At 38.1% G+C, this 27,957-nt stretch overlaps 2 protein-coding genes across 3 annotated transcripts in view; one reads left to right on the top strand and one right to left on the bottom strand.

Annotated features, from left to right (window-relative positions):
* LOC145347783 (mesoderm induction early response protein 1-like) overlaps positions 1 to 12,765 on the top strand; it is a 47,541-nt gene extending 34,776 nt beyond the window's left edge. For both annotated transcript variants that reach the window (XM_080195589.1, XM_080195588.1), the window contains exons 10-13: positions 486 to 580; positions 2,595 to 2,722; positions 4,420 to 4,559; positions 10,108 to 12,765. In XM_080195589.1, coding sequence (XP_080051715.1) covers positions 486 to 580; positions 2,595 to 2,722; positions 4,420 to 4,559; positions 10,108 to 10,475 — 731 coding nt within the window. In that variant the 3' untranslated portion in view covers positions 10,476 to 12,765. The remainder of the gene's footprint in view (positions 1 to 485; positions 581 to 2,594; positions 2,723 to 4,419; positions 4,560 to 10,107) is intronic.
* An 11,020-nt stretch (positions 12,766 to 23,785) lies between these two features.
* Positions 23,786 to 27,957, bottom strand: part of slc35d1a (solute carrier family 35 member D1a) — a 55,260-nt gene continuing 51,088 nt past the window's right edge. Inside the window, exon 12 of the mRNA XM_080195581.1 lies at positions 23,786 to 27,436. Within this exon, the coding sequence (XP_080051707.1) occupies positions 27,328 to 27,436 (109 nt within the window). The 3' untranslated portion in view covers positions 23,786 to 27,327. The remainder of the gene's footprint in view (positions 27,437 to 27,957) is intronic.

The raw sequence follows: 27,957 nt of genomic DNA, 5'->3' as shown, positions 1-27,957 counted from the left end.
AAAGTAGGCAGACCCCACCAAGACAGCAGCATTGTCTCTGTCTTTCCCACTCCAGTACTCCATGTTCATCTATAATCTTGCCTATCTCTGTCCCCATACCTCTGCTGTGAGATCACAGTTTAACTAGAAAATCAGAGGGAGGTTTCTCTACTTCCATGGGCTCATTCAGAGTTAGCCATCCAAAAATATACAAGATGGATGGTGTGTAATGTCAAAACTGGCATTGTAAAGCCAAAATAGGATGCAAAGTTATATTTGTCGTAAGTACCATTCTCATAACTCATAACTTGGCAAAAATCTGTCAATAAAAATCATGCATTTGGTGAATTTTCTAGGATTTTTATCTGTCAATAGCCAAGTGCTATATATAAGCACTATTGCAAATATTACACAACTCTTTGAATTACAGTACCTGTATATGTAACACTTGTTGTGTTGACGTGTATACTATATTTGCTGTTTTTTTTTGCCTCCATTTACTGTAGAAGAACTCTCAATTTGGAGTGAAGAAGAATGTAGGAATTTTGAACAGGGACTTAAGGCATACGGAAAAGATTTCCATCTGATCCAGGCTAACAAGGTATATAAAATCTCATCCACGTTTGCAATCCTGGACTCAACTTCTAGGATTAAATTTTGCTTTTGTTAGAAAATTCTGAATGTAAAATGTTATCAGAATTTGAAATGCTAATTAGCAGGCCCCATTTTATACTATAATACAGCTAACATGTGTCTTGTCCAAACTCACTTTGAAAGATAGTTTCATAGTTTTCCTCAAAGTAAAGTGGCACTGGGGAAGTTGCAAACGTGATTTCTAGAGCTACTATACAACAAGGTTATTCATATTACGTTCTTTTATTTCAGCGAGGCATTCCAACAGGATAGTTCTGCAGTTAAAATGGAATGATCCTGTGAACTCTTGTAGGTGTTCTTTATTGATGTGTATATATTCCCTGACATTGTCAGCAGAACTAGAACCCATTAGAACCTTTATAGTGGAATCCTGTGGATTCTACATAAACAGCAATTTTCCTCCATTCAGAGTTGCATTGAGAAAAGTATTTTACTACTTAGTACAAATAATCATGTAAAGTCATTTTCACGCAATATAATGAAACTGACCTTTCCTCCCATTGTCACTGATCCATCAATTATATGGTTATTTTTTTTAAGCTAATAGAAGTTCTCTTTTGACAATGTTCAGTGAATCAACGTTTGTGATAATAAGGGCTCTGTGTCAAGCATCACTCAATTATCAGTATTGGGGTTGGCCCAGACATCTGAAATCATTGGGAAAGGTACCTCAGGTTTAGCAGTACTAGGATGGAGTTCAATATCTACCAGTATTTTGAGAGGGAGTTTAATGTCTGGGGAAGTGGGAAGACATCCACGATTCTGGGAAAATTAGACTGGTGCATTCTAGGAACTCCTGGAAAGATTTTGGCATTTAAAAATCTTTGGCATTAAGGACAGATCAGGGAGCGTAAGGAATGTAGTGCAGGAGTTTTTGAGCGTTGAACTAGTGTCCTGGGAGTGGGATGGAGTATGAGGCCAGGTGATCTTGAAGAATTGAATTGGACTGGGGAAAGATGACTTGGGAGTTTGAGAGAACAGAGACTGGTGGAATTAGAGGTTGCTGATAGCTGGCAGTACTGGTCAGATAGATTCAGCTTTGTGATGTTAAGACTAGGACTCAAATTGCATGAATGCTTCCAGGCCATTGTACCCAAAACCACCCCCCCCCAAGAATATACCAGATATGCCATCAGGCACCCCAGCTATAACTTTGCTAGATTTTAATGTGTTCTGCCTTATAGCTGTTAGTGCACTATTGATACGTTTGTCAATCTGAGTAGTTTTTAAAATAAATTTTCCCCCAAACAGAAGTTATCTCAGTGCCCAAAACTATTGCCATTTCCCAGATAAAACTTTTTAAAAATCCCTCGTTTCCCCACCAGCCCAAAAAAAGTTTAACAACTTTTGTTGACGAAAACAAACCACAAATGTTGCTATAAGATAATATTTTTTTCCATAGAGTTCCTACAATGCAGAAAGAGGCTATTCAGCCCATTAAGCATGCACTGACTCTCAAAGAGCATTCCATTCAGCACCCTGCCTACCTTTATACCCATAACACCACACATTTACCATGCCTAAATATTGAATTCGGTCTCTAGTTTTTGTTAAAAAGCCATTCAGCAAAAGGAGAAATTTTCCAGGATGTGGAAAAGCAATGCAGCTGTTTCAGATCAATCTAGTACTTCATGCTAGGAAACTCTTGAAAATTGCATGTTCCCAGACTATAGAGATTCTGCAGCATTTTCCTTGTGTATGTTTTCATTGAAGCCTAGCGTATGAGGCATGTTCAGGTCTTGAACCAAAATATTTTAAAAATCTATTAGAAGACATGCTATAAAGACAATTCATGTGCAAGATAAATCTAGTTATAAATAAACTAACACATTTTATATCAAATGTTAAATAGCAAAATAATTTGGAGTAAAATACAGAAGCAAACAAAATTTGTCTTGCAGAAAGTAACACTTGTGTATCTTTTTTTAAGGTAAATTATTACTGATTTTTTTGTGTTTCAGGTGAGAACACGGTCAGTAGGGGATTGTGTAGCATTTTATTACATGTGGAAGAAGTCTGAGCGTTATGATTTTTTTGCACAGCAGACTAGATTCGGAAAAAAGAAATACAATCTTCATCCAGGTGTTACGTAAGTGTTTTTGAATTACTGACAGTAAGTAGTTATATAATCATCTTTGGTTCTATTCTGGAAGGCAGGTCCTTGGCAATTAATCAACAAACTGTGGGGAAGTGCCACGTTGTTTTACTATGGGTGGGATGAGAAGCAGGCCCCAGATCTGCACCTCAGCCAGAACAGAGATCAAACTCCATCAATTGACATTAATCTGATCCACACGCCAACCATTTATCTATCTGCCTCCCTCCCCCCACTCCCCTCCAGCCCCCAGTTGTATAATATGGCACCAAAAGAGTTTTGACAAAGGGTCATCTGGACTCAGTGTCAGCTCTTTTCTCTCCTTACAGATACTGCCAGACCTGCTGAGATTTTCCAGCATTTTCTCTTTAGGTTTCAAATTCCAGCATCCGCAGTAATTTGCTTCTATCCATTGTAATGTGGCAATTTATTTTCTGGCATTGCATTAGCAAGTGTGTTCTATATTGATATATTGTGAAAGGCCAGCAATGTGTGTGTTTTAAACTGCCATGACCCTTTCTCCTTCCATAGTCTAGTTTTGTTGTATAAAACCGTTTAAATACAAGGTAGGCATAATATAGCAAAGATTTTGTTCTAATCTGGTTGAAGAGAAGAATGGATACAAAGTCGAACTGTAGTATATTAGGTATAATTTTTCAGCTCAATTGTATTCACCTGCTGCTGGTTTTCTAAGCTCTTTCTGTAGTTATATCTGTTTTGTTAAAACTGACCTGGTATTCCCAGGACAAATGGCATATTAGTCCCGCTCATTATTTAATATTGGTCTGCTGCTGCCCCGTCAGAGTTTTATTCTCTGACGGGGGTCAGGCATTCAGCACTATTTACTTTCTATGTCTTTGTCTGAATTTGGAGACCAGTATTGTACTACAGAATCCCTGCAGTGCAGAAAGAGGCTATTTGGCCCATCAAGTGTGCACCAACTCTCAAAGAGCACCCCACCTAGCCTCCCTTCTCAGCCCTACCCCTGTAAGCCTGCACATTTACCATAGCTAATCCAACTAACCTACACAACTTTGCATACCAAGGGGCAGTTTGTGTGTCCAGACCTCTTAATCGGCACATTTTTGAACTGTGGGAGAAAATTCACACAGACAAAGGGAGAATGTGCAAACTCCACAAAGTCAGAATCAGACTTGGGTCCCTGGTGCTGTGAAGCAGCAATGGTAAACACTCTGCCATTGTGCAAGTAATATCACCTCAGAGGTAATCTCTCTGGTGGAGAATCCATCAGAGTAGCAGTATTGAAACCCATCTGTTCAGAATCCCATTCTTAAACTGACAAGGAGTCAGAGCAGAAGAACTTAAGCCTGCAATGAAATAATATTCTAGGACTATAATTTCAATAGGAGATCTGAGCAATATACTTTTAGCCAAGATCCTTAATTTCATTGTTTCTATTCATGGTGGATGTTCGGTATCCCATCCTTGCAGAGCATGGAGTCCAAGTGAATCATAAATCAGCTTTAGTTTGGTTATGTAGAAATGTTATTGTGGCTAGCAAAGAGGTTTTGCAGGTTGGGTTCACAAAGCAGGAAAGGGATTGGAGCTGTGTATGTCAGAAAAATAAAGTCATGGCACAAAAAAAAATTTCTGGTGGACCAAGTCACAAGTGCACCCAATTTGAAATGGCCAGTCAGGTATTTGTATAATAAATGTCAAATTGGTTTTAGGGATTATATGGACCGCCTACTGGATGAAACTGAGAGCACAGCTTCCAGTTGTGCACCTTCACCACCTCCAACCACCTCGAACAGTAGCAGTAGCCAGACAGAGAGGGAAGATACTTCTGCAGTAGGAAGTAATGTGAATGGTGAGTTGTGAATCAACTTTTTGTCTCATCTTGATTTTAATACTCTCTTCTTTCTGCTTGTGTATTGGGATATAAAGATGCTATATGTTGCTTTTACTATTAACTTTGTCATCATAAAACATGCATACTAAAACAACTTTCAGTTATGTTTTGCTTGCATTTGCTATGTTTATTCCCTTTACTGCTCTCAAGTTTAAAGGATCTGCATGTTTAGTATATCTCATTGTTATTTTCAGTATGTATACTACAGAAACAGTAGCCAAGTGGGAGAAAATATGTAATATTGTCTTTTACTGAGCGTGCATCTTAATTTGGTTAGTTTGTCACAAGCTACTTGATATTTTCTGGGCTCCTTTCCTTAGACTGGAAAATTACTAGATGAAGAGCTATCTTTGTTTTACCTTCCTTACTAAAGTAAATTGTAAAGTTTATTATTCACAAGTAGACTTACACCAACATTGCAATGAAGCCACTGAAAATCCCCTAGTTGCCACATTCTGGCACCTCTTTGGGTACACTGAGGGAGAATTTAGCATGGCCAATTCACCTAATGTGCACACCTTTGGACTATGGGAGGCAACCAGTGCAGCCAGAGGAAGCCCCTGCAAGCACAGGAGAACGTGCAGATTCCACACAGTGACCCAAGCCAGGAATTGAACGCAGGTCCCTGGTGCTGAGGCAACAGTGCTAACCACTGTGCCACCATGCCAACCCCCGTGCTCTTTTTGATTTGGAATGTACCTGCATTTGTGTTGATACCTAAGAGACCACTCTTGATAAATTGGTCAGAAAATGTGAACTGTTTTGAGGCCTACAGTGTGAAGTTGGTTGAATGTGCTTAAGGCCTTTTGAAAATATTAAACTTAACAGCATGCATACAAAATTGAGTAGAAATCAGTACTAAAATTTAGTTTCAGGTATTTACCTCTGATAATCTCTGACACTGATATTCTCGGCAGCTGTTGGTTTTTAAAGATCTCCACCACCAAATATCAAAAGTAGACAAAATAAGTTGAGTGCAACTCAAAGTACCTACTACTTTGATTTAAGGTACTTTTTCAGGTATTGTATTGTCTTGCTAGCTTCAAGATATTCTAACTGTTAAGATATTGTTTCCACAAATTAAAACCGTAACATCAGTTGAGGGATAACATTGATGTAATAGCAAGTCACACAAGCTTTATGTTTAGTGATATGAAATATTCTAATGTTATCTTCATTGTTTTGTAAAAACCAGCAGTGGTTTTAGTAGTAGTGGTGGTGATTATTTTTAAGCAATTTGATGTTGGTGCAAATTGTCTAATAGTATTGATATAGTTTTAATTTTAATCTTAATTTTTAAATAATACGCCAGTGTAATACATTTATTTCTAAATATTTGAATGTCACAGTCCTAAATCATCCAACTGGATTGCAATACATTTTATCACGTTTAGTTGTGATGTTAAAATCAAGGGAAAATTCAACAATGACAGTATATTCAGTCCATTAAGATTATACTAATGTTTTTTACAGGAGCAGCCTAATCTCACCCCATTCTCCTGCTTGCACCTCTTATCTCTTTTCAATCAAGTATCTAATTTTTTTAAGAAAGGATCACTTCAAAACTCTTGAGAGTATGCATAATTTTAATCACGCTCGGCCAAGAAATACTTGGGTTATGTCCTATACTGACCAGCCCGTCAAAACCTCCAGAATCTTGAATATCTTATCAGTTTGTATAATATTCTCAGCTCTTTTGTCTGAAGTAAAACCAGTGAGAAAGCTAAGCTCTGGCTCACTGATAGATTCCTAATATTTGTCAGTAGTAAAAGGATGCACAGGGTGTAGGCCTGGTTGGTTGAGGGGTGGATCCTGTATCTGCAGAACTGATTTGACTTTGAGGAATCTGTGTATATATTAATATGGGTGTTTACTGATTGGATCCATTAACATACATACTTGTCTCTGTTCTGAACTATGCAGTTCAGAAGGAATAACAAAATATCATCAGTTAAACGTGCAAAAATTTTTAAAACTAACCTTTTTGACATGGCAGGGCATATCAGTGCATATGTTTGCCTGAAAGCTATTAATAATTGGAACATAACAGATAACTAAATGTTGCTTTAACTTGCAGCAGTTTTAACTTGGTAATCAGCCATTTAAAATTCATTAGACTCTTGTAACTTTCATTAATTATTGCTCTGTGCGTGCTGATAGTATCACCAATATTTAACAGAATTTTTAGGCTTTTCCTGCAAGCTGACTGATCCTCAAAAGTGCAATGCTTTAATAAAAATTACCATTGTGTAAATAAATAAAAGAAGATAACAAATGGCTTATTCAATCAATGCGCTGTCCTTTCTTGCCTGAATGTGTTGCTGCTCCTGCATACCAAGGTTCTTGCTGTCTTGCTCTGGATCTCTGGGTTAAGGGAAATCTGATTGAATTTTCTTTTGACCCTGGGGATTTTATTTTTCTTAAATCAGGTAAGTAATGTAAAGCTTTGTAAACATCAAACAGTGAAATGTTATATATTCTTGATGGGAAAATAATGATTTTGCAAAATATTAACTTGGTTTCAGTCAGTGGTTTCATGTGGCGCATACATTTTATCATCGGGTATGGGAGCAGTCTTAGTTTTATGTTACAGCGTTATCTTAAGGATTAGCATCCTTGGTGCATATTGTATTAAACTTTTATTCCCCCACTAGAATTGTTGGAAAAGTCACTTTTGTTGATAATGTAATTTGGACTGTGTTAATGAATTATTTCGTCTTCCAGTCAGTTCACCACAATTCTAAGTGGACCATTTACCTGCTCTTCCCTTGCTGCTCCTCTTCCTGCCCCTCCCCATGAATCCAAAGCTGTATGCCTGCAGTTTTCTGCTCCCACAATGAATCTATCTAACAGGATACTCTCAATCATAGTGCTAGTGCCTATTGCATAGTATTGTTGCTGCATTAGTAATCTAGAGACCCAGGGTAATGTTCTGGTTAGGCTTTAAATCCATTCACAGCAGGTGGTGGAATTTGGATTAAATAAAATGTATGGATTATCGTGAAACCATTCTGAATGTCATAAAATGGTTCACTAATGTCCTATGGGAAAGAGAGCCTGGTCTGACTCCAGACCCACAGAAATATGGCTGACTTTTAATTGCCCTCTGAAATGGCCTTATGAGCCACTCAGTTGTATGAATGTACTACGAAGTTGATTAAAAGAAAATCAATCGATTCTCTTCTCTGGAAGCAATATCAGGTGAAAAACCCTGTCGACTCTGTAAAGTCCTCACTAACATCTGGGGTTTGTGCCAAAATTGGGAGAGCTGTCTCATAGACATATCAAACAACAGCCTGATATTGCTGTGCTGAGGGAATCATACTTTGCAATGTCCCTGGGAATGTCCTGTCCCACCTACAAGATAGACCAGCAAAGGTGTGGCAGCACAGTGGAGCCAGGAGGGAACTTCCCTAGGAGTCTTTAATATTGAATTTGGGCCCATGAAGTTTCATGGCATCAGGTCAAATATAGATAAGGAAGCTTCCTGCTGATTGCCACATACTGCCCCTCCCACCAGCTGATGGATCAGTACTCTTCCATGTTGAACAGCACTTGGAAGAAGCATTAAGGGTGGCAAGGGTGCAAAATGTACTGTGGGTGGGAATCTTCAATGTCCATCACCGAGAGTAGCTGAATAACACCATTACTGACTGAGCTGGTTGAGACCTGACTTTTTGTGTGGCAGTTGGTGAGGAGAAAACACACTTGGTTTTATCCTCATGAAGCTGCCAGGTGCAGGTGCATCTATTCATGACGATCAGTGGGAGTGACCACCATCTAATCCTTACGGAGACAAAGTCCCATCTTTACATTGAGGATATCCTCCATCATATTGTGTGGTACACATACAGCCTTCTACCATCACACTGTCTCCTACTACTAAGCAAGTTTTAGATCCATCTAGCCAAGTTACAGTGGATCCCATGTGCTTTTGCCTTCGTTATTAGTTTCCCATGTGGGACCTTGTCAAAGGCTTTGCTGAAATCCATACAAGCTACATCAACTGCACTGCCCTCATCTACATACCAGATCGTCACCTTGAGAAACTCAAGTCAAATTTGTTAATCATTAAACTCCTACTGACAAAGCCACGCCTTCAGAATTTTCTCCAGTTGTTTCCCTACCACTGATGTGAGATCTGCTAGTCTGAAATTTCATGGGTGGTCTCTACCTTCTTGAAAATGAAACCACATTAGCTATCCTTCAATCCTCTGGCACATCCCCTGTGGTCAGAGAGGAATTTTTAAAAATTGGTTGAGAGCCTTTTATAATTTCTTGCCTTGCCTCCCACAGCAGCCTGGGACACAAATCATCCAGATCTCGGGATTTAGCCACGTTTAAGCTTGCCTAAACCTTCAGTACCCCTCACTCCCTGCTTCAAACTAAAGAACCTCATCGTCTCTCTACCCAATTCTGTGTCTACATCCTGAATCCCCAACAGTCAACATGCCAGGGATTGTCATTGACCAGAAATACTAGCAATATGAATATTGTGGATACAAGAGCAGGTCAGAGGCTGAGACTTTTGCAGAGTGTAACTCTTTTGTCCCCCCCACCCCCGACAACTCAATACTTGTCCACCATCTACTTGACACAAAGCACACTGCTTTATTGGTGTCTCTTGCACAAACATTCACTCCCTCCACCACTAACATACACTGGCAGCAGTGTGTACCATCTATATGATGCATTGCAAGAACTCACCAAGGGTCATTAAACGGCATTTTCAAACACACAACCTAGAAGGACAACAGCAACAGATACTTGGGAACGCCACCACCAGATAGTTTTCAAGCGACTTACAACCTGACTTGGAAATATGTTGCCATTCCTTCACCATCGCTGGGTCAAAAATACTGGAACTCCCTCCCTAACTGCACTGTAAGTGTACCTACACCAAATGGACTTCAGCAGCTTAAGAAAGCTGTTTGCCACCATTCACCTCGCAGGTGGAATGATGCAGGAATTGAACATGAATTTTATTTTATTTTGAGGAGTTAGCAAACATGCTCTCTCCAAGAAAGTTTGATTTCTGGCATTTAGTTCATTTTCATTGTTTTATCTCAATTCTGTTAAAACTTTTATTTACCTTTTTTAGGCAGTTAATTATTTTGTTGTATATTTTAAAACTGCTTTCTCCCAGTAGTATCAGAAAAATAAATACAGGCAGGTTTGTGCCTTATCTGAACTTGTAGTACATTTAGAATTTCATGAATGATTCTGTCCCTGCCCCTTTAGTAGTATGTTTTCAGAGGAAGTAGGAACTGGGGTGTGATGATTAGGAAAGGGGAAATGATTTTACCCCATAAATGTGATGTTCATGTCTAACCAGGGCAATTAGTGTATAAATCTGTGATGTTTATGTAATTGATGGCCTGCTGAGAAACATTGTACATTTCAATGAGATTTAATGTTAAAACAACTTTTGTTTTGTGTTTTGGAAAATATCTGCAGGTAATAGACTGAAGAGCCAACTGAAATCTTTTTGTTGTATCTGATGCAGGGACAAATGCTAATGGTCCAGTTGAAACATCAGATCAGTGGCATGATTATGACGAAATCAAGGGATTGAACTACAATGGACCTGTCAATTCTGGGCATGCAAAAATGAACACCAATGGCTGTGAGAAAGATGATTTGTGTGATGTCAAACTGCTAAATGTACAGAATGATAATGACGAGTCTGGATCAAAGTGTGAAAGACAAGCTAAGAGACCAAAAACTGATAATGACTCTGGAAATGAGCAGAACAGTATAAACATTTCAGAAGCAAGCCTGCATCTGAAATCTGAAGACTCTGAGAATTTAGCTGTTCTGACTGACTCATCGAGGCACCATATGTCTGTTGAATTGGATGCTTCACAAATCTGAAGAATTTGTAATAACCCAGTTTTGGTCTTAATGGCATTTTTTTTAAAAAAAACCTGATTGATGATTGGGTTGGTTTGTACAAATTTGGTCATTGACATCAGTGATGTCTTTTTTATATATATCTATATATATATTAATATATATATTAATATATATATGTAAATTCTTCTGACTATCTGGGCTCAAAATGCATTCTATATTTTTGCCAGATTTCTACATAGAATTGAGAAATTTTTTTGAATAAGTACTCAAGTTTCCTTGCAGTCCTTTCTGTAAAACTTGTACAGTTCTCTGATTTGTACAGTTGCTAAGCTTTATTGTGGAGGGAGAAAGATAATAAATATACCAAGAATCTAATAATGTCTGACTCATTCCATTTTGGTACAACTTTGTTTTTAAATTATTAAAATATGGAATGTTTAAAATATTTAAGAGGTAGTGGTTTTACACTGTCTGGAGCTGTGATGATGTTTACCGGGGTCACAGTTTTTACAAGACTGTAATTGATTGAAGCTTTTTGTATGCTATTCTATTACTGCAGCAAATATTTTAGCTTGAATATAAAACTTCATCCCTCTGTTGCTGAGTCACAGTTCTGATTATATGCTGCATTTTCTTTATTTTTGATAAGACTTACCTACAACATGTTGGATATGCATGTTACAAAATGAAATTGTGCAAAGACTGAGCTGTGATATTTTTCATTAAAAAATGAACCTTTTTAATTTTGTTTTCTTCTCAGGATTCATATTGAGTTTATTCTCTCTAATATTGTACATTTATTTTAGCAGTTAAATTCTAAATTGACCGACAAAGCACAATCCAGAATCATAAGTTTAAAAATACTTTCATTTATATAGCACCTGTTTGTGACTTCTGGCTGCAAAGCATTTTGGAAGATTCAATTGGTCATAGTTCTAGGGAAATGCAGATGAATCTGCGATATCCAGCAGCAGCCATCGTGCATTTATTATGTGCTCTCTCTGCTAGCATTATTTTAAGGATGAGGCAAATTGAGTAAATGGATGGTACAGAGCTAAACTATCCAATGGGGAAATACTCCAAATAGTGATCAATAATGAGTAATGCCTCCAGTTAAATGCTGCAATAAGATTCTGTTGTCTGGACAAATTAAAGGGTTAAAGTCTTGGGAAAATGTTTGCATGTGTTGGCTTCTCCCATAATGATATCATTCAGAGAGGGTAACCTATTTAACCAGAGATGAGATAGATGTCATTGGAACATACTGTTAAGAGTTTAGCAAATTGCATTGTGAAGATGGTACATATTACAGCATATTGTACTAGTCGTGGAGGGAGTTTAAGGTGAACAGGGAACCCATTAGGCAGGCTGTTTTGTGCTAATGTCAAGCTTCACTTGTTGATGGATATTCACTCATTCAGGCAAGTGGGGAATATAGATTTTGTGAAGTCATGAAGTTTATTGTGGTCTAAACCTCTTCCCTTGCAACCAAAGTATTTATATAGCTGGTCTATCCTCATCTCATCTCATCTCTGGAATTAAGCTCATGTCAGTGTTTGGACAAAGGATGTAATGAAGTCTGGTACTGATTATTTATCCTGTTGAGACCTCAATGGTTTTATTCTGGCTTCTTGTCTTAAAAATTTACTCTTGAGCGTCAGCTAAAATACCCGCGTTTCAATTAGATTTGTATGGTGGGCCTTCACTCTTTGATGAATCAATCCCACACAACTCCTCCTCACCCAATTGTCTAGGTACATGAGCTTCCCATTTAGTTGGAAGAGCTGTACAGATTCATTTAGATTCCACCTGATTCTTCTATTCTCTAATTACCCTGTAACATTTGGAAGACATAGCCACAATTTTATCACATTTCTTGCAAATTCTAAGAATACTTTGCTTAAATATTGTCAGCTCAATATGTAAGATGATGCCTGTATCTTTGCTCGCTCTTTTTCAGTCAGTCACCCATCCTGTTGAGTACAGTATGTTATCCATTATGGAATAACACAATTTGACTGTCCAGGAAAAGGTGTGCTTTAAAATGTGGGCTTCAGTGTAATTGCATATCAGGGAATAATGCTGCATTATCTTTTCCTTCGTATGTCTTGTTTTCCCATTTGCTGAATCTCCACATTACTGTCTTCATATTGTCACCATGGCATAATTTGTGTAATTTGAGGATTGAAGATCTATGGCCAAAGTTTCTACTATTTGCCACAGAATTATTTCAAAAGCCCTAGGATGCATGCAATAAAAGTTTATTTATCTTGTGCTTGACAATTTTTTTTAAATAAACTGTTCTTTTTATACAATTAACTCAGTTGTTTGATATTCTCTTTCTATGCACATACAGTGTCTTCCAGCTCAATTATAAAAACCAATGCAAAGTATTCCATGATGCATTCATTCCAATTAACTTATCTCTACTATCATTGCAAAAATATTAGAAAATCTTTCTCTACCCTTGTATCTCATTCATCTATCCATCATTGACCTCCAAAATACCCTTTTCATCTACTTTAAATATACTAATCTAGACAGAAGTCCTAGTTGTAAACAAAATTTTTATACTGTTGATCATTTGCATTACTTTCAATCTTGGGAATTTTGGGTAAATATTACCTTTTTTGTTTCTTGCACATTTGTTTGAATTTTCATATCTTCACCTATCTCTATTGTTTGCTTGAAATGCATATGAACAATTGTTTAATTTTTTCCCTATTTTTAATATTGCTTAAAAACTTTTCATTTTGCACTCATCAGGACCATTCACAAGTATATCAGAGTTGAGGGGAAAACTTAATATTGAATGAAAGGAGTGCTTATTGTCAAATGGACTGATAAAGATCTTGCCATAGAGAATGTACTAACTGATGGTGACTGACAGTTAACTGCCAAGTGTTAATCCAGCAAGTTGTTCACAGCAATGCCCTGAGGAAGGAACCAGCAATATGCTTTCATTTTGTTCAGATGAAATGGGACACAATTTCTATACATGGTCTGCAGGTGGCATAGTGGTTGGCACAGTGGTTAGCACAACTGCCTCACAGCACCAGGATCCTGAATTTGATTCCCAGCTTGGGTCACTGTCTCTGAAGTGTGCATTCTCCCCACATATGCCTGGGTTTCCACCCACAGTCCAAAGATGTACATGTAAGATAAATTGGCTATGCTAAATTCTCCATGGTACTGTGGTAACTAGAGGATTTTCACAATAACTCCATTGCAGTTTAACATAAGCTTGTTTGTGACTAATAAACTTTATTAGGCGAGGCACCTTGAGAAGAATTGTTTGTTAGAGCAGATGCAGCACGGCTTCATTAAGGGGAAGTTGTGTCTGACAAATTTATTGGAATTCTATGAGGATGTGACTAGTGCGGTAGACAGGGGAACAGGTGGATGTGTTTCTCCATTTTCAAAAGGTGTTTGATAAGGTGTCACACAAAAGGTTGCTTCAGAAGGTTTGGGGGCATGGAGTTGGGGGTGAGGTGTTAGCGTGGATAGAGGATTGGTTGTCTAATAGGAGGCAGAGAGTAGGTATCAATGGGTACTATTCTGATTGGCAGTTGGTGACTAGTGGAATGCCGCAGGGATCAGTGCTGGGGGCCCTCAACTATTTATCATTTATATAGATGATCTGGAGGAGGGGGCTGAGTGTAGGGTGTCGAAATTTGCTGATGGCACAAAGATAAGTGGAAAAGCAAATTGTGCGGAGGGTGTGGAAAGTCTGCAGAGGGATCTAGATAGGCGAGGACCTGGCAGATGGAGTACAATGTTAGCAAGTGTGAGATTATCCACTTTCACAGGAATAATAGTAGATGGGATTACTATTTAAAGGGTGAAAAGTTGCAGCATGCTATGGTGCAGAGGGACCTGGGGGTCCTTGTGCATGAGTCACAAAAACCCAGTCTGCAGGTGATCAAGGTGGCGAATGGGATGCTGCCCTTTATAGCAAGGGGGATAGAATATAAAAGTCCTGCAATGATTTGTTTTGTCACATGTATTAGGATATAGTGAAAAGTATTTTTTTTGTACACTACAGACAAAACATACTGTTCAGAGAGTACAAGGGGGAGTAGGAAAGGAGAGGAAGTAAAATATAGTGTTACAGTCACTAAGGGGGTGTAGACAAAAATGAACTTAAGAGGTAGGTCCATGCAAAAGTCTAATGGCAGCAGGGAAGGAGCTGAGTCGGTTGGTACATGATCTCAAACTTCCCTGCTGTAAGAAGGTGGAAGACAGCATGTCCAGGGTGTGTTGGGTCTTTGGAAAAGCAGCCAGCATAATCAAAGCAGCAGGCAGTGTAAGTGTAGTCAACAGGTGAGAGGCTGGTTTGCGTGATGGACTGGGCTACCTCCACAACCTTTTGTAGCTTCTTGTGGTCTTGGGTAGAGCAGGAGCTGTACCAAGCTGTGATGCACCACAGAAAGCATCCTTTCTAGACGTATCTGTGAAAGAGAAATTGTGGTCTAGGCTAACTTCAGAAAATATCTTATTTTCTGCTCTGGTCTCTAACATGCAGAAGAACAAATCAGCAGGGAAATTACAAAGAGATGCAAATGTTAGTGGTTATAATGGAGGATAATTACTCAAATGTAGATTGAGACAGTGGTAATAGAAAGGGCAGTGAGGGGCATAAGTTTCTAAAATGTGTTCAGGAAAGTGGAGGTGGAGTAGATAATTCAGCCCCCACCCCCATGCCTGCTGTGCCATTTAATATGATCATAGCTGATCTCATCTCAGCCTCAACTCTACTTACCTGCCCATTCACCATGGCCCTTCAAACCCCTAATTAAAATTCTGTCCACGATTTACGTAAAATTACTCAAGGTCCCAGCATTGGAATTTATTGCCCCAGAGTGTGGACAAACTCATGACTTAAGAGAAGTAATTTCTCCTCATTTACCCCTTATCCTAAAACTGACATCTCATTCTAGATCATGACATTTAAGATGATAAAAAGAAAGGGTATTCAAAGCAATAATAAATAATTGGGGGATAGTTGGTGTTAATAGGACAAGAATGGATCTGGGCTGATTCGGCTGGAATAAAAGGTTGGCAGGTATAACAGTACCTGAACAATCAGTTACCTTCACACCAGAAATGATTTGGACAGTCAAGGTATATCCCTCAAAAGAGAAAGGTAGGGTAAACAAATCCAGAGCTCCCTAGGTGAACAGGGATACTGAAATTAAGATGAGGAAGAAACATGGTGCTCATGCCAGACGTCACATAGAATACAGAAAGTTCAGAGAGAAGTGGTTAAAAAAAAAGCACATGAGAAGTGAAGAGAGATTGAGACAAGATTGGCAGCCAATATAAAAAACAGGGACTCTTGACATCTTTGGATAGGAAAACAGCATGTAATGTAATAAAATCATTTACAAGGTCTAAGCATTTTAAGCAATTCTTAGTCAACATGAAACAGGAAAACAGTAAAAGTATGTAATGTGATAATATCATTTATAAGATGTTCTATTACTTTTAAGCAATTCTTAGTCAACATGAATGTTCCTATTGGTCCTCATTGCCTGACACTTGTGTAGAACAAACATTATCTAATAGTTATCAGCACTAGTCTGAACATCGCCCCAGGCTTACTGCTTTGCAGATTATCAATGATTATCTTTTGGCTCAATCAGCTTTTTAAAATACAATTGCCTGCAATAAATTCTACTAAAAGAAAAACAAACATTCAGTTTCAGTTCCTTTTAGAAATATGCAGATTATTTCTTCTTGGTAGGATAAATGTCATTACAGACCAAGGGAACATTACAGGAAATTCATGGAAAAAACTCAGTGATAGGAGGTGAAGCTCAATTAGGAATATTTGCAATATTTGAGGGACTGCAGTGGGTAAGTTATAAGTCTTGACTTCTTTACCTAGCCACAGGCAACCCAACATTTCAAAAACTAATTTGAAAGGTAAAGCTACTTGGCCAGTCCATTAGGAATACCTGGGATTGCAACACATTAATCTTAAAGATTTCAGATATTCTTCTGTTACTTTAAGCAATGCTTTTTGCAATTCTGGAGCTACTTACTGCAGTTTTGTTCCTGTTTTTGGTCCACCGTGCCACATTAGGTGTCAGGTAGTAACGTTATCTATTAGCGCAAGTCTGAATGTAGCTCCAGGCTCGCTCTAGATTATCAATGAAGCAACAGGAAAGGGTTGAGCCTCAGACAGAGGAATTCCTGTAGTGATGTCCTGTGGCTAAAATGATTCAGACACATCAACAACCTTCCTTTGTGCTAGCTATGACTCCAATTAGTGGAGAATTTTCCCAGGTACCCATTTGCTGAGGGTTTCCTGATGCCACACTGGGTCAAATGACCTTAACGTCAGGAAGAGTCACTCACCTCACATTCAGGCTGGAATTTTACTGGCACTCCATCTGGAGAACAGCATTCTTTGTTGGCCTCAGGTGGAATCATATGAAGCTCAGGTGGATGTTACAGTAAAATTCCACCTTCAGCCTTTTGTTCAGTTTTGGGCCCCAATAACATTACTGTGCCACAGATCCATATACCCAAGATGAGGCCAATAGTAATGTGTTATTGTTCAACACCCGAAAAGAAAATACCAATATGCTCACCACTCACTGTTGAGTTCAATAATCCCAAGTCAATCAAGAAATGTAAATTTTAATCCCAGACAAGGCCCCAGTTGTTATGGTTCAAGTCAGAAATTCCAAAGTGTTTTATGGAACCCACCTGAATCATATGTTTTGCACCTTGAATTTGACTAGGATAAGCATGATATGTTTCACATCAAATTTGATACAAATGACTACCAGGGAGCTTTTATAAAACAAAGTTTAATTAATATAATTAACATGTATAGTAAGAAAATTAGCAAGAACTTTTATCAGTTACAAATAAAAAACAAAACAACACAATGATATATAACCATCAACAAATACATATCTATGTTTTAATCTATGTAATACTGGAATGGAGTCCCTTGGATGAATTCTGCAGTTCTCTTGATAGACTCGGAACAGTTTGAAGTCAGGACAGCCTCCCAGAATCCCTGGGAAAGACTCTGTTCAAGCCACCAACAGCAGATCCACCCCCACCCCCTTCCCTTCAGAAAAGCAAGACCTTGTTTTCAGATAAGCAGTAGAATTTCCAAATAAAACAGGGAAACACTTCTTTTCCACTTGCTGTCCTGCATTTCAGAACTAAAAAATGAAAAAGCTCCTGTCATCTGAACTGCCAATTATGGTTTTATGGAGAAAAATATTGAATCTATTTGGGTGGAAATTAGGAACAATAAAAGCAGAAAAAAGTCACAGATAGACATCATCTATAGATCATAAAATAATATCACAATGGGTTGAGCAATAAACAAGGAAATAACAGATGCATGTAAAAATGGTGCAGCAATTATCATGGGGGACTTTAGGCTGGTTTGACCAATTGACATGTATCTTAAAGGAGTTCATAGAATGTATCTGTGATACTTTCTTCAAACTGTAAGTAAGTAATGGAACCTACTAGGGAGCAAATTATCCTAGATCTGGTCCTATGTAATGAGACAGGAATGGTCGCACAGTTAGGCATCCTCTCGGAAGGAACAATCACAGTATGGCTGAATTTAAAATGTGGATGGAGCACGAGAAGATAAATCCAATACCAGTGTCTCGTGCTTAAACAAAGGAGACTACAATGGGGTGCGAGAGGAGTTGGCTAAGGTAAACTGGGTAAAAACTTTATGGTGAGACAATTGAAGAACTGTGGAAAACTTAGAGCAATTTTTCACAGTGCTCAGCAAAAGTATATACAGTGATAAGGAAGGATAATTAGCCATGAATATCTAAGGAAATAAAGGACAGTATCAAATTGAAAGAAAATACATACCAAATTTCAAAGATTAGTGGGAAACTAGAGGATTGGGATATGTTTAAAGGTCAACAGAAAGCCACCACATTGGTCCTTCAGAGGATGAGAAGGGGATTTAATAATAGGAATTGAGGCATTGAACAGGTATTTTGTGTCAGTCTTCAGTAGAAGACACAAATAACAGGCCAAAAACTGTTGACAAGACTATGACAGGTGAGGACCTAGAAATATGGAACCTAAAAACAGTATTAGGTAAGCTAATGGGGGCTAAAGGTAGACAAGTCTCCTGGCTCTGATGGAATGCATCCCAGGGTACTAAAAGAGATGGCAGGGGGAAATAGCAAATACACTGGTGGTACTTTACCAAAATTTGTTGGACTCTGGGGCAGTTCCAGCATATTGGAAAACAGCAAATGTGACGCCACTGTTTAAACAAGTAGACAAAAGGTGGGTAACTATAGGCCAGTTAGCTTAACTTCTGTAGTGGGGAAAATGCTTGAATCCATCATCAAGAAAGAAATAACAAGACACCTGGATAGAAATTCTCCCATTGGGAAGACACAGCATGGGTTTATGAAAGGCAAGTCATGTTTAATTTAATGAAATTCTTTTAGGACATTACATGCGTGGTGGACAAGGGGAAGCTGGTAGATGTGATGCATAAGAGGAATTTTCTGAAGGATGTTTCCATTGGGGTGCCTTATATTTGTTGAACCTCAGTCACCAATACTTAGACTGCAAAAGACAGCATATACTTAAAGAACAAAAAGGAAATCTATTTGCTAATGCGTGCGTCAGGAGAGAGACACACACACACACACACACACACACACACACACACACACACACACACACACACACTCTCTCTATCATTGAGGGTTGACCAAATATTGCCAAGTAAAATTATTATGTTATTCTGAACATTTCAATCTCCCACCCAGTCTCATCAGACCTGGGGGGGCCCCCCAATCACAATATTCAACATTACCTTAGCCAATAATGCTCCACCTGTCAACAGAAATAGGAGGGCAATAAGCTCCTATTTCTGTTGGCAAGTGGAACGTTATTGGCTAAGGTAATGTTGAATATTGTGATTGGGCTCTCCAGTCTGGTTCCTTCTCCTTTACCAAGGAAACCTAACCCACATCATTACCAGTAACCAAGGCCATAATGAACACCTGTGACTTTTAATTGGTGAAAAGAGTCACTCTTTCATCAGCTTGAGAGACTGCTCCAGCCTTGCTACCCATGAACAAATGCACTCCCTTACATACCAGGCCTATAATTAGACTTGCCTTTTGCATATCCAAAAACATAACAAAGCTGTTTTTCTGTGCTCCATTGTATTAACAGAATTTGGTCTGCCACTGTTTGCCATCATGCTGCATACAAAACGAAGTTGGCCAAGGCACACAATATAGGGTTGAAAATACAGTTTAAGCTTATAATACTTGGTTAATTTATGGATATTCACTAGTTTATAATACCTTTGAATATACTGTTCCAGGCCCATTGTGAATTCTTACCATATACATAAGGCACTTTATAATTACCTTAACGTAGTCTATTATAGTATAACTAAAGAAGGACCTCATCCTAGAATTCTACATTATTCCCATCATGGTGCATCTGGATTTCCAGAAGGCATTCAACAAGGTGCCACACAAAAGGCAACTGCATAAGATAAAGGTGCACGGTTTATGGGTAAACACATTAGCATTGGTAGAGGATTGGTTAACTAACAGAAAGCAAAGAGTGGGGATATATGGGTGTTTTTCTGGCTGGCGATCAGTGACCAGTGGTGTGCCTCAGGCATGTGTTGGGACCACAAATGTTTATAATTTACATTGATGATTTGGAGTCAGGGGCCAAGTGTAGTTTGTCAAAGTTCGCAGATGACAGCACAGTGGTTAGCACTTCTGCCTCACCGTGCCAGGAAACTGGGTTCGATTCCAGCTTGGGTCATTGTGTGTGAAATTTGCAGACTCTCCATGGGTTTCCTCTGGGTACCCTGGTTTCCTACCACAATCCAAAGATGTGCAGGTTAGGTAGGTAGGCTATGCTAAATTGCCCTTTAATGTCAGGGGTATTAGCTAGGGTAAATTCATGATGTTATAATGATAGGGCCTAGATGGGATTGTGGTCTATGGAGACTCGATGCGTTGAATGGCCTCTTTCTGCACTGTAGGATTCTATGACACTAGGATGAATGGTAGAGCAAAGTGAGCAGAGGACACAAAGTCTGCAAAGAGATATAGATCATCTAAGTGAGTGTACAAGGGCCTGACAGATGGAGTACAATTTTGATAAATGTGAGGTCATCCATTTCGGTAGCAATAACAGCAAAATGGACAATTATTTAAATGGTAAAAAATTGCAGCATGTGGTGTGTAGAGGGACTTGGGCATCCTTGTACATGAATCACAAGAAGCTGGTCTGCAGGTGCCGCTGGTAATTAAGAAGGCAAATGAAATTTTGTCCTTCATTGCTAGAGGGAGATTACATTAAGAACGTAAGAACTAGGAGCAGGAGTAGGCCATCTGGCCCCTTGAGCCTGCTCTGCCATTCAATAAGATCATGGTTGATCCACAAAAAGACTCAGCTCCACTTACCCACCCGCTCACCATAACCCTTAATTCCTTTATTGTTCAAAAATGTATCTATCCTTGCCTTAAAAGCATTCAATGAGGTAGCCTCAACTACTTCACTGGGCAGGGCATTTCACAGATTCACAACCCTTTTTGTGTGAATAAGTTCCTCCTCAACTCAGGCCTAAATCTGCTTCCCCTTATTTTGAGGCTATGCCCTCTAGTTCTAGTTTCACCTGCCAGTGGAAACAACTTCCTTGCTTCTATCTATTCCTTTCAGAATCTTGTTTCTATACGATCTCCCCTCATTCTTCTGAATTCCAATGAGCATAGCTCCAGTCTACTCAGTCTCTCCTCATAAGTTAACCCTCTCAACTCCAGAGTCAGCCTAGTGAATCTCCTCTGCACCTTTTCCAGTGCCAGTATATCCTTTTTCAAGCAAGGAGACCAAAACTGTACACAGTGCTCCAGGTGGGGCCTCACTAGCACCTCCTACAGCTGCAACATATCCGTTTTTAAGCTCCATCCCTCTAGCAATGATAGAGGAAATTCCATTTGCTGCCTTAATTACCTGCTGCACCTGCAAACAACTCCTTGAGATTCCTGCACAAGGACATCCAGATCCCTCTGCACAGCAGCATACTGCAATTTTTAACTATTTAAATAATAGCCCATTTTGCTGTTATTCTGACCAAAATGGATGACCTCACATTTACCAACATTGGGCGAGGGTCTGCAGATGGAGTACAATCACTTAGACTATCTATATCCCTTTGCAGACATTCAGCATCCTCTGCACACTTTGCTCTGTCACCCCCATCTTAGTGTCATCTGCAAATTTTGACACAGTACACTTAGTCTCCAAATCCAAATCATCTATGTAAATCATAAACAATTGCAGTCCTAAAACTGATCCCTGAGGCACACCACTAATCACTGATGGCCAACTAGAAAAACACCCATTTACCCCCACTCTTTGCTTTGTTAGTTAACCAATCTTCTATCCATGCTAATGCATTACCCTCAACACTATGCGCCTTTATCTTATGTGGCAGTCTTTGGTGCGGCAGCTTGTCAAATGCCTTCTGGAAATCCAGATACACCACATCCACAGGTTCCCCATTGTCTACTGCACATGTAATGTTCTCAAAGAATTCCACCAAATTAGTCAAATATGACTTTCCCTTCATGAACCCATGCTGCATCTTATCAATTGGACAATTTATATTCAGATGTCTCACTATTTCTTCCTGTTCCAGTTGGCCACATTGGAATACTGAGTACAGTTTTGGTCTCCTCACCTGAGAAAGCATATATTAGTACTGGAGGGGGTGCAGAGGAGATTCATTAGGTTGATTCCAGAGTTGAGAGAGTTGGCTTATGAGGAGAGACTGAGTAGACTGGGACTATACTCACTGGAATTTAGAAGAATGAAGGGAGATCTTATAGAAACATACAAAAATTATGAAGGGAATAGATGAAATAGAAGCAGAGAGGTTGTTTCCACTGGCCGATGAAACCAGAACTAGGGGGCATAGCCTCAAAATAAGGGGGAGTAGATTTAGGACTGAGTTGAGGAGCAACTTCTTCACCCAAAAGGTTGAGAGTCTGTGGAACTCCCTGCCCAGTGAAGTAGTTGAGGCTACCTCATTTGAATGTTTTTAATACAAAGATAAATTTTTGAACAGTAAAGGAATCAAGAGTTATAGAGACTGGGTGAGTAAGTGGAGCCAAGTCCACGAAAAGATCAGCCATGATCTTATTGAATGGCAGAGTAGGCTTAAGGGGCCAAATGGCCTACTCCTGCTCCTGGTTCTCATGTTCAACCAGGTTTCCTCCTAATAATACTCCAGAGATCATGATTTAAAAAAACTCAAAGGTATTCAAAAATTACAAATGGCAGACTTTTGGACAATAATTAAAAGGTAGACACATTTTATCCCCTCTCTGCCGCTCCATCAAGATGGAGCTATCTAATTCAAATATATCATGCATTCTGACCAGGCGAGAGAAGAAATGAACTTGTACCTCCCTGTTCAGCCTCCTTGGTTGGTCACAACAAAACTTCTTTTTTCCCTATGGAGGATATATATGCCTTTCCCAAATCAGAATGCATTTAATTATTGTAACTGTGAGCAACAAGAAGCCGATCAAACATGGATTTCTCAATCAGTCAGAAAATTAACCACTAAACCAGGAAAATTATTTAAAATACAATATCAAGCATTCAGCCATCATGCAGTCATTCAGACACACACAACATGAAATGAGGAGTTAGTCCAATAAAACTAAAAGATCTATGGTTGTGTCTTTTGATCATCTTTGCGAGATAAATTTTAAACACTTTAGGTTAACTAATTTCTTGACCAGATGCGGGAGATGTTACAATTATTACAAGATCACTGCTCAGTGGTAGATTTCTAGTACTTGGCAACATACATTTTCCCCAAAAGAGGGCAACCTTCAGCTTGTTTCCTCTGCTGATTTTGACAAACTTTTCATCTCGCACAAGTGGGCAATTTTGCCTTGAAACAGTTCACTTAGTGTGAACTTCCAAGAGGTTTTGGGTGTGTCTGTCTCAGGTATTTTGCATTTATGTCTCTTCCTTAAAGACAGTTGAGTTTCAATGGGTGTCTAGATGAATGGATGTGTTTCTCTCTTCATCTCCCAAAGGTGATTGGTTTGGCACCTTCAGCTTGAAATGTGGCTTTGCTTTTTCAAGATTTTAAGTTGCAGTTTGCTCTGTCTCAGGTGATCCAGTCAGTTGAAAAATCCTATTTTCAAAAAGAATCAGGTGGCAACAGCCTAATTTTACATGGCCTGCATAATTAACAAATGAGTTAGCAACACATAAATCCAGTAGTTGTCAGGCAATCATGACAGTATTCAGACTTGTACTGGAGATATTTATTTTGGAAAAGATATAAAAATATCCATCAACTTGTGAATCAAGTGACATTCTGCACTTTTACACATTATCTTTCATGCTCACTTTATCTCATTTTAGATAACCTGGACAGTTTTCCTAGCATAACAATTACATCTGAAACATTTTATATTCTCCCTGCAGCCCTTAATGAAATGTTACCATTGCAAAATATTCAATTAATATAATCAAAGTATGACTTCGACCACACCCTTGCACTGACATGTTATGCTATGCATTCAAGGTCATTTTGAGTAGAGTTCAAAAAAGGCTTGTATACCAAGTAAACACCAATGGGATAGTTGGTCTAACAGAAGATTTGCTAATTATTGATGAATTCTGTAATAACAAGCAATACCTAGAGTATGCCAGGATATTCGTGACTTGGCAGAAAAGCTTGCAAATGGTGACTGAAGCCACTTCTGAAATGATTTGGACACAAAAAGATCAATTTTAAATGATGGAATACATTAATAACATGAAATTAAAAGAGAACATAATTGAAATGAATACCAAAAGTATAGTATTGTCTGCTATACAAAAATCAGGCTCAAATTAATATTTGGATGAGTATTAATGGATGTTTGGATAATTTTAGAACTTCCGATCAGTCTGAATAAAGCAGCTATACTGCACACTTTATTATTGCAATTATTTACAACTGGTAGCAGTACAATCTCAGGAGTATTTATTGTAAAAAATGATTTGCCCTACGTCTCTCATACTCTGGATTAATTAATTCCCATGAATGCCAATTGGGGAATCTTATCATCTTTTCCTAAACTTATGATTTATGTTTAACATGAAGTGATACAATTACATAATCACAAAAATGAATACAGCCAAAGACAGTCTTGATCCAGACCTACCAATCTATCTTGCACTCTCTTTAGTAGCTGCTTGGCTATTGATAGCAAGAGCAATGGTGCTTGTCCTAAATATAAATAAGACTCATATCACTAACATACATATGGTGACTGCTTTTAACAATAGTTCATGTAGTAGAAATTACAACTATGAAATCATTTCTCTGGATGAACCAGAAACGTCAATCACAGAACAGAACCGACAGGTTCAGTTTTATTGAAATGCATGATGACTGCTGGATTAGGATAAAGATCTTAGTAAAAGTAAAATAATTAGTCACTGATGAAGTTGAATTTAAAATCATTACATTATGATGCACCGTCATCTAAAGGATTCACAAATTCGGTTTCTCTAAGGGCAGCAGTTTTTGTCCAAATGTTCACATTTGAGAATATAAAATGAATCCATCATTCCACAAAATGAATTAAAAAGATCTATTGCCACATATTTTCAAATTAATTTTAAATTGTGGAGGTTGTGATTTTCTTTCCACCTGTAACAGTCAAGTCCTCAATTAACTGTGAAAACTATATTACAAAGTATATTTGTAAAGCAAATTTCAAACGACAATCAAAAAAGGATGTGTAAAATGCATCATTAAAAAAAAACCGAAGTATTGGAACAGGAAATAGCAAAAAAAAACATTTACAGGCTTCTTTCTATCCATTTTTGGTATTAATTGCATTAAAAAATCTAGACTTTACAAAATCCAAACCAAATTACATCTAGGTTCTGATGGGTTAAATACACAAGTATTTTAAAAATGTTCAGAAGTCAGCTCTAATTCAATTTCTAGGCACTTCAGTGTTTACAAACGTTGAACATTGCAACATGTTTACACATCACTAAGACCAGCATTTGATTTTTGTTTAAATACTGAAAGTAGCATTTCTGTAATCAGCCACTAAACATACAGCATCTTGGCGGACTACAGCAAAGCTCCATATGGAGCTTTATTGTATCACAGAAGCACATTTAGTACTGCACAAAAGCAAATGCTGCCACAAAAAGTCTGGGCAGTGCGGATTCTTATTAGGTCCATTGGCCCTATTTAACCTTTAAATATGCATAAACATCAATTTCATCCACTTAATTGCATTCACAAAATCACAATTAGCAAATGTCATTGGATTAACTACTCTGCCAGAGTACACATTTCAGAGAATTAAAAAAATTAGAAAATGTTTTCATTCAAGCATTGCACATGTGCACTAAACCCTGCCCTCGTATCTACATTCCATTGTAATAAGTCGTCACACCATTACATTTGTATATCTTCAAGCAAGTTGCTGGAATGCAGAACAATTGCCACTTTGTAACATCTAATTCTTAACCATTTAGAAATGAAGTATTAAGTTAATCTACTAAGTAGTTCCAGAAAAGTCAGATGAGATTGGAAAAAAGAAAAATGGTGAATAATTTGCAGCTGCTCTACCATCATTTTTCATCCAAACAAGGGTTTTGTAATATTCAGACTTCACAAATGAATTAGCAGGCCTTAAAACACATTTAAATGGCATGTGTTAAAAATGTTATCACTGGAAAATTTAATATTACTGATTCAAATTTTTAACATTCAACTCAAATTTACAAATTTCATTATTTTTAACAATGTCAGAACTAACTGCATTTCAGAAATAATTCTATGAAAAACCAGTTCAGTATTCCATGAAGTTAATTTTGAAATGGATTACGACTCTCCAACTAATAATCCACATGAAAATTCCATGTACAACTTCATACTTAGTGGGATATGTGTACTGACAGGACTGTGCTCTTTGCATTGTAAAGATTTTCTATGCATTTTTAATGGTTGGTAATTGTGCTGAAATGGCAAGTTTTCATCAGTAATTATATTCTTGTTCCCAAATTCATTTTTATAATTAGAAGACAGGGAAACAGAATAAGATGTCTTTCTACTCAATGCCATGATTCCATAACACTCAGACTTTCTACAGGTTTTTAAATATTAGTCTTCTGTAAGACCAAGATTCAATTTACCTACAAATACAGTAAAACTTTATCTTACTAGAGATCTGACAGCGATCAAAATTTGGTAGTACCAGTGCACAAGATGACTTGCTGCTCAATGTTCCACAAGACATCCCTCATTTAAAATTGATGTTCATGAATTGAGAATCAGAAGCATGTTGAAAATTGCTGATGAGCAGAGAAAGTCAGGGTACCAACAATGAAGAAAGTTACCAGAGGGCACAATAATCAACTAGTCTTATAACCAGATACACTACTCTTCAGCGTTTAATTCAATCTAACTTTAAGAAGGGCGTGTACCCAACTCTCGAGACCACCTGATAACCGTACCAGTTTAAAAGGAGTGGGAAGAGGCAAAATAGACATTTTGATTGAAACATCAACTTGTAGGGATTGTTTTTTGGAGCATTGGAATGAAGGTGAAGACCAGAATGGGGGAAATCGGCAGTGCCTATAGCTACTCCAAGGCTTTATTAAAAGAGGGCCCTTTTAAATTTTTTTTTTGGTCCTTCAAATAGCAGTCCACCAAAATTGCAAAACCATCTACAATTTCTTTGCTACGCGAGTATGGATTTACAATTTCACTTTTAAAAGTTAAAACTAATAAAGCACTAAAAATAGCTGATGCCTCTCTGAAGTTCCTTCCTGTTCATACAGCTATTTTCCCCTTGATGTCCACATTGTTGCTGTTTCCTGATGTCTTGGCTGATTGCTCCTCTGTGAATGTAATGTATGAATAGACCAAACTTCCAGCAATACTGTCAAAACAAAAAGTATTAAAAATATGACAGCCAGTTTGCTCTTTATAGAAATAAAAACAGAAAATACTGGAAACACTCAGATCAGGCAGCAACTGTGGAGAAAAAAAGGAGTTAAAAGTTTTAGGTCAATGACCTTGTTCTGATGAAAGTTTCTCTGTTCTCAGATGCTGCCTGACCCACTGTATATTTCCAGCATTTTCTGTTCTTAAATCCAATTTCCAGCATCCACTAGTTTCAATTCATGATACACTCTGAGAAGAAATAAAAAGGTAAATATAAAGCAACAGCAAGGAAGACAAATTCAGAGAAATAGATCAAAGTGAGGATCACAGAACTCCAAAGGTGCACCCATGTTAACCCATGCAGCTAGATTTAGTGATGTTCCTTTTGGATTAGTCTACTTTCTTTGCACAACTCCTTCTATAGTTCAGATTCACTTCTCATGACTGCTCCTTTGAGAACTGAATCAAGCAAATGTACAACTATGTAGATTATCAGGATGAAGAATACCAAGTTGA

Source organism: Carcharhinus amblyrhynchos, chromosome 9 (genome assembly GCF_965287045.1).
Source record: "Carcharhinus amblyrhynchos chromosome 9, sCarAmb.v2.hapA, whole genome shotgun sequence".
Taxonomy (NCBI): domain Eukaryota; kingdom Metazoa; phylum Chordata; class Chondrichthyes; order Carcharhiniformes; family Carcharhinidae; genus Carcharhinus; species Carcharhinus amblyrhynchos.
The sequence above is the reverse complement of the archived record's forward strand: the minus strand, read 5'-3'. Positions and strand labels throughout refer to the sequence as shown.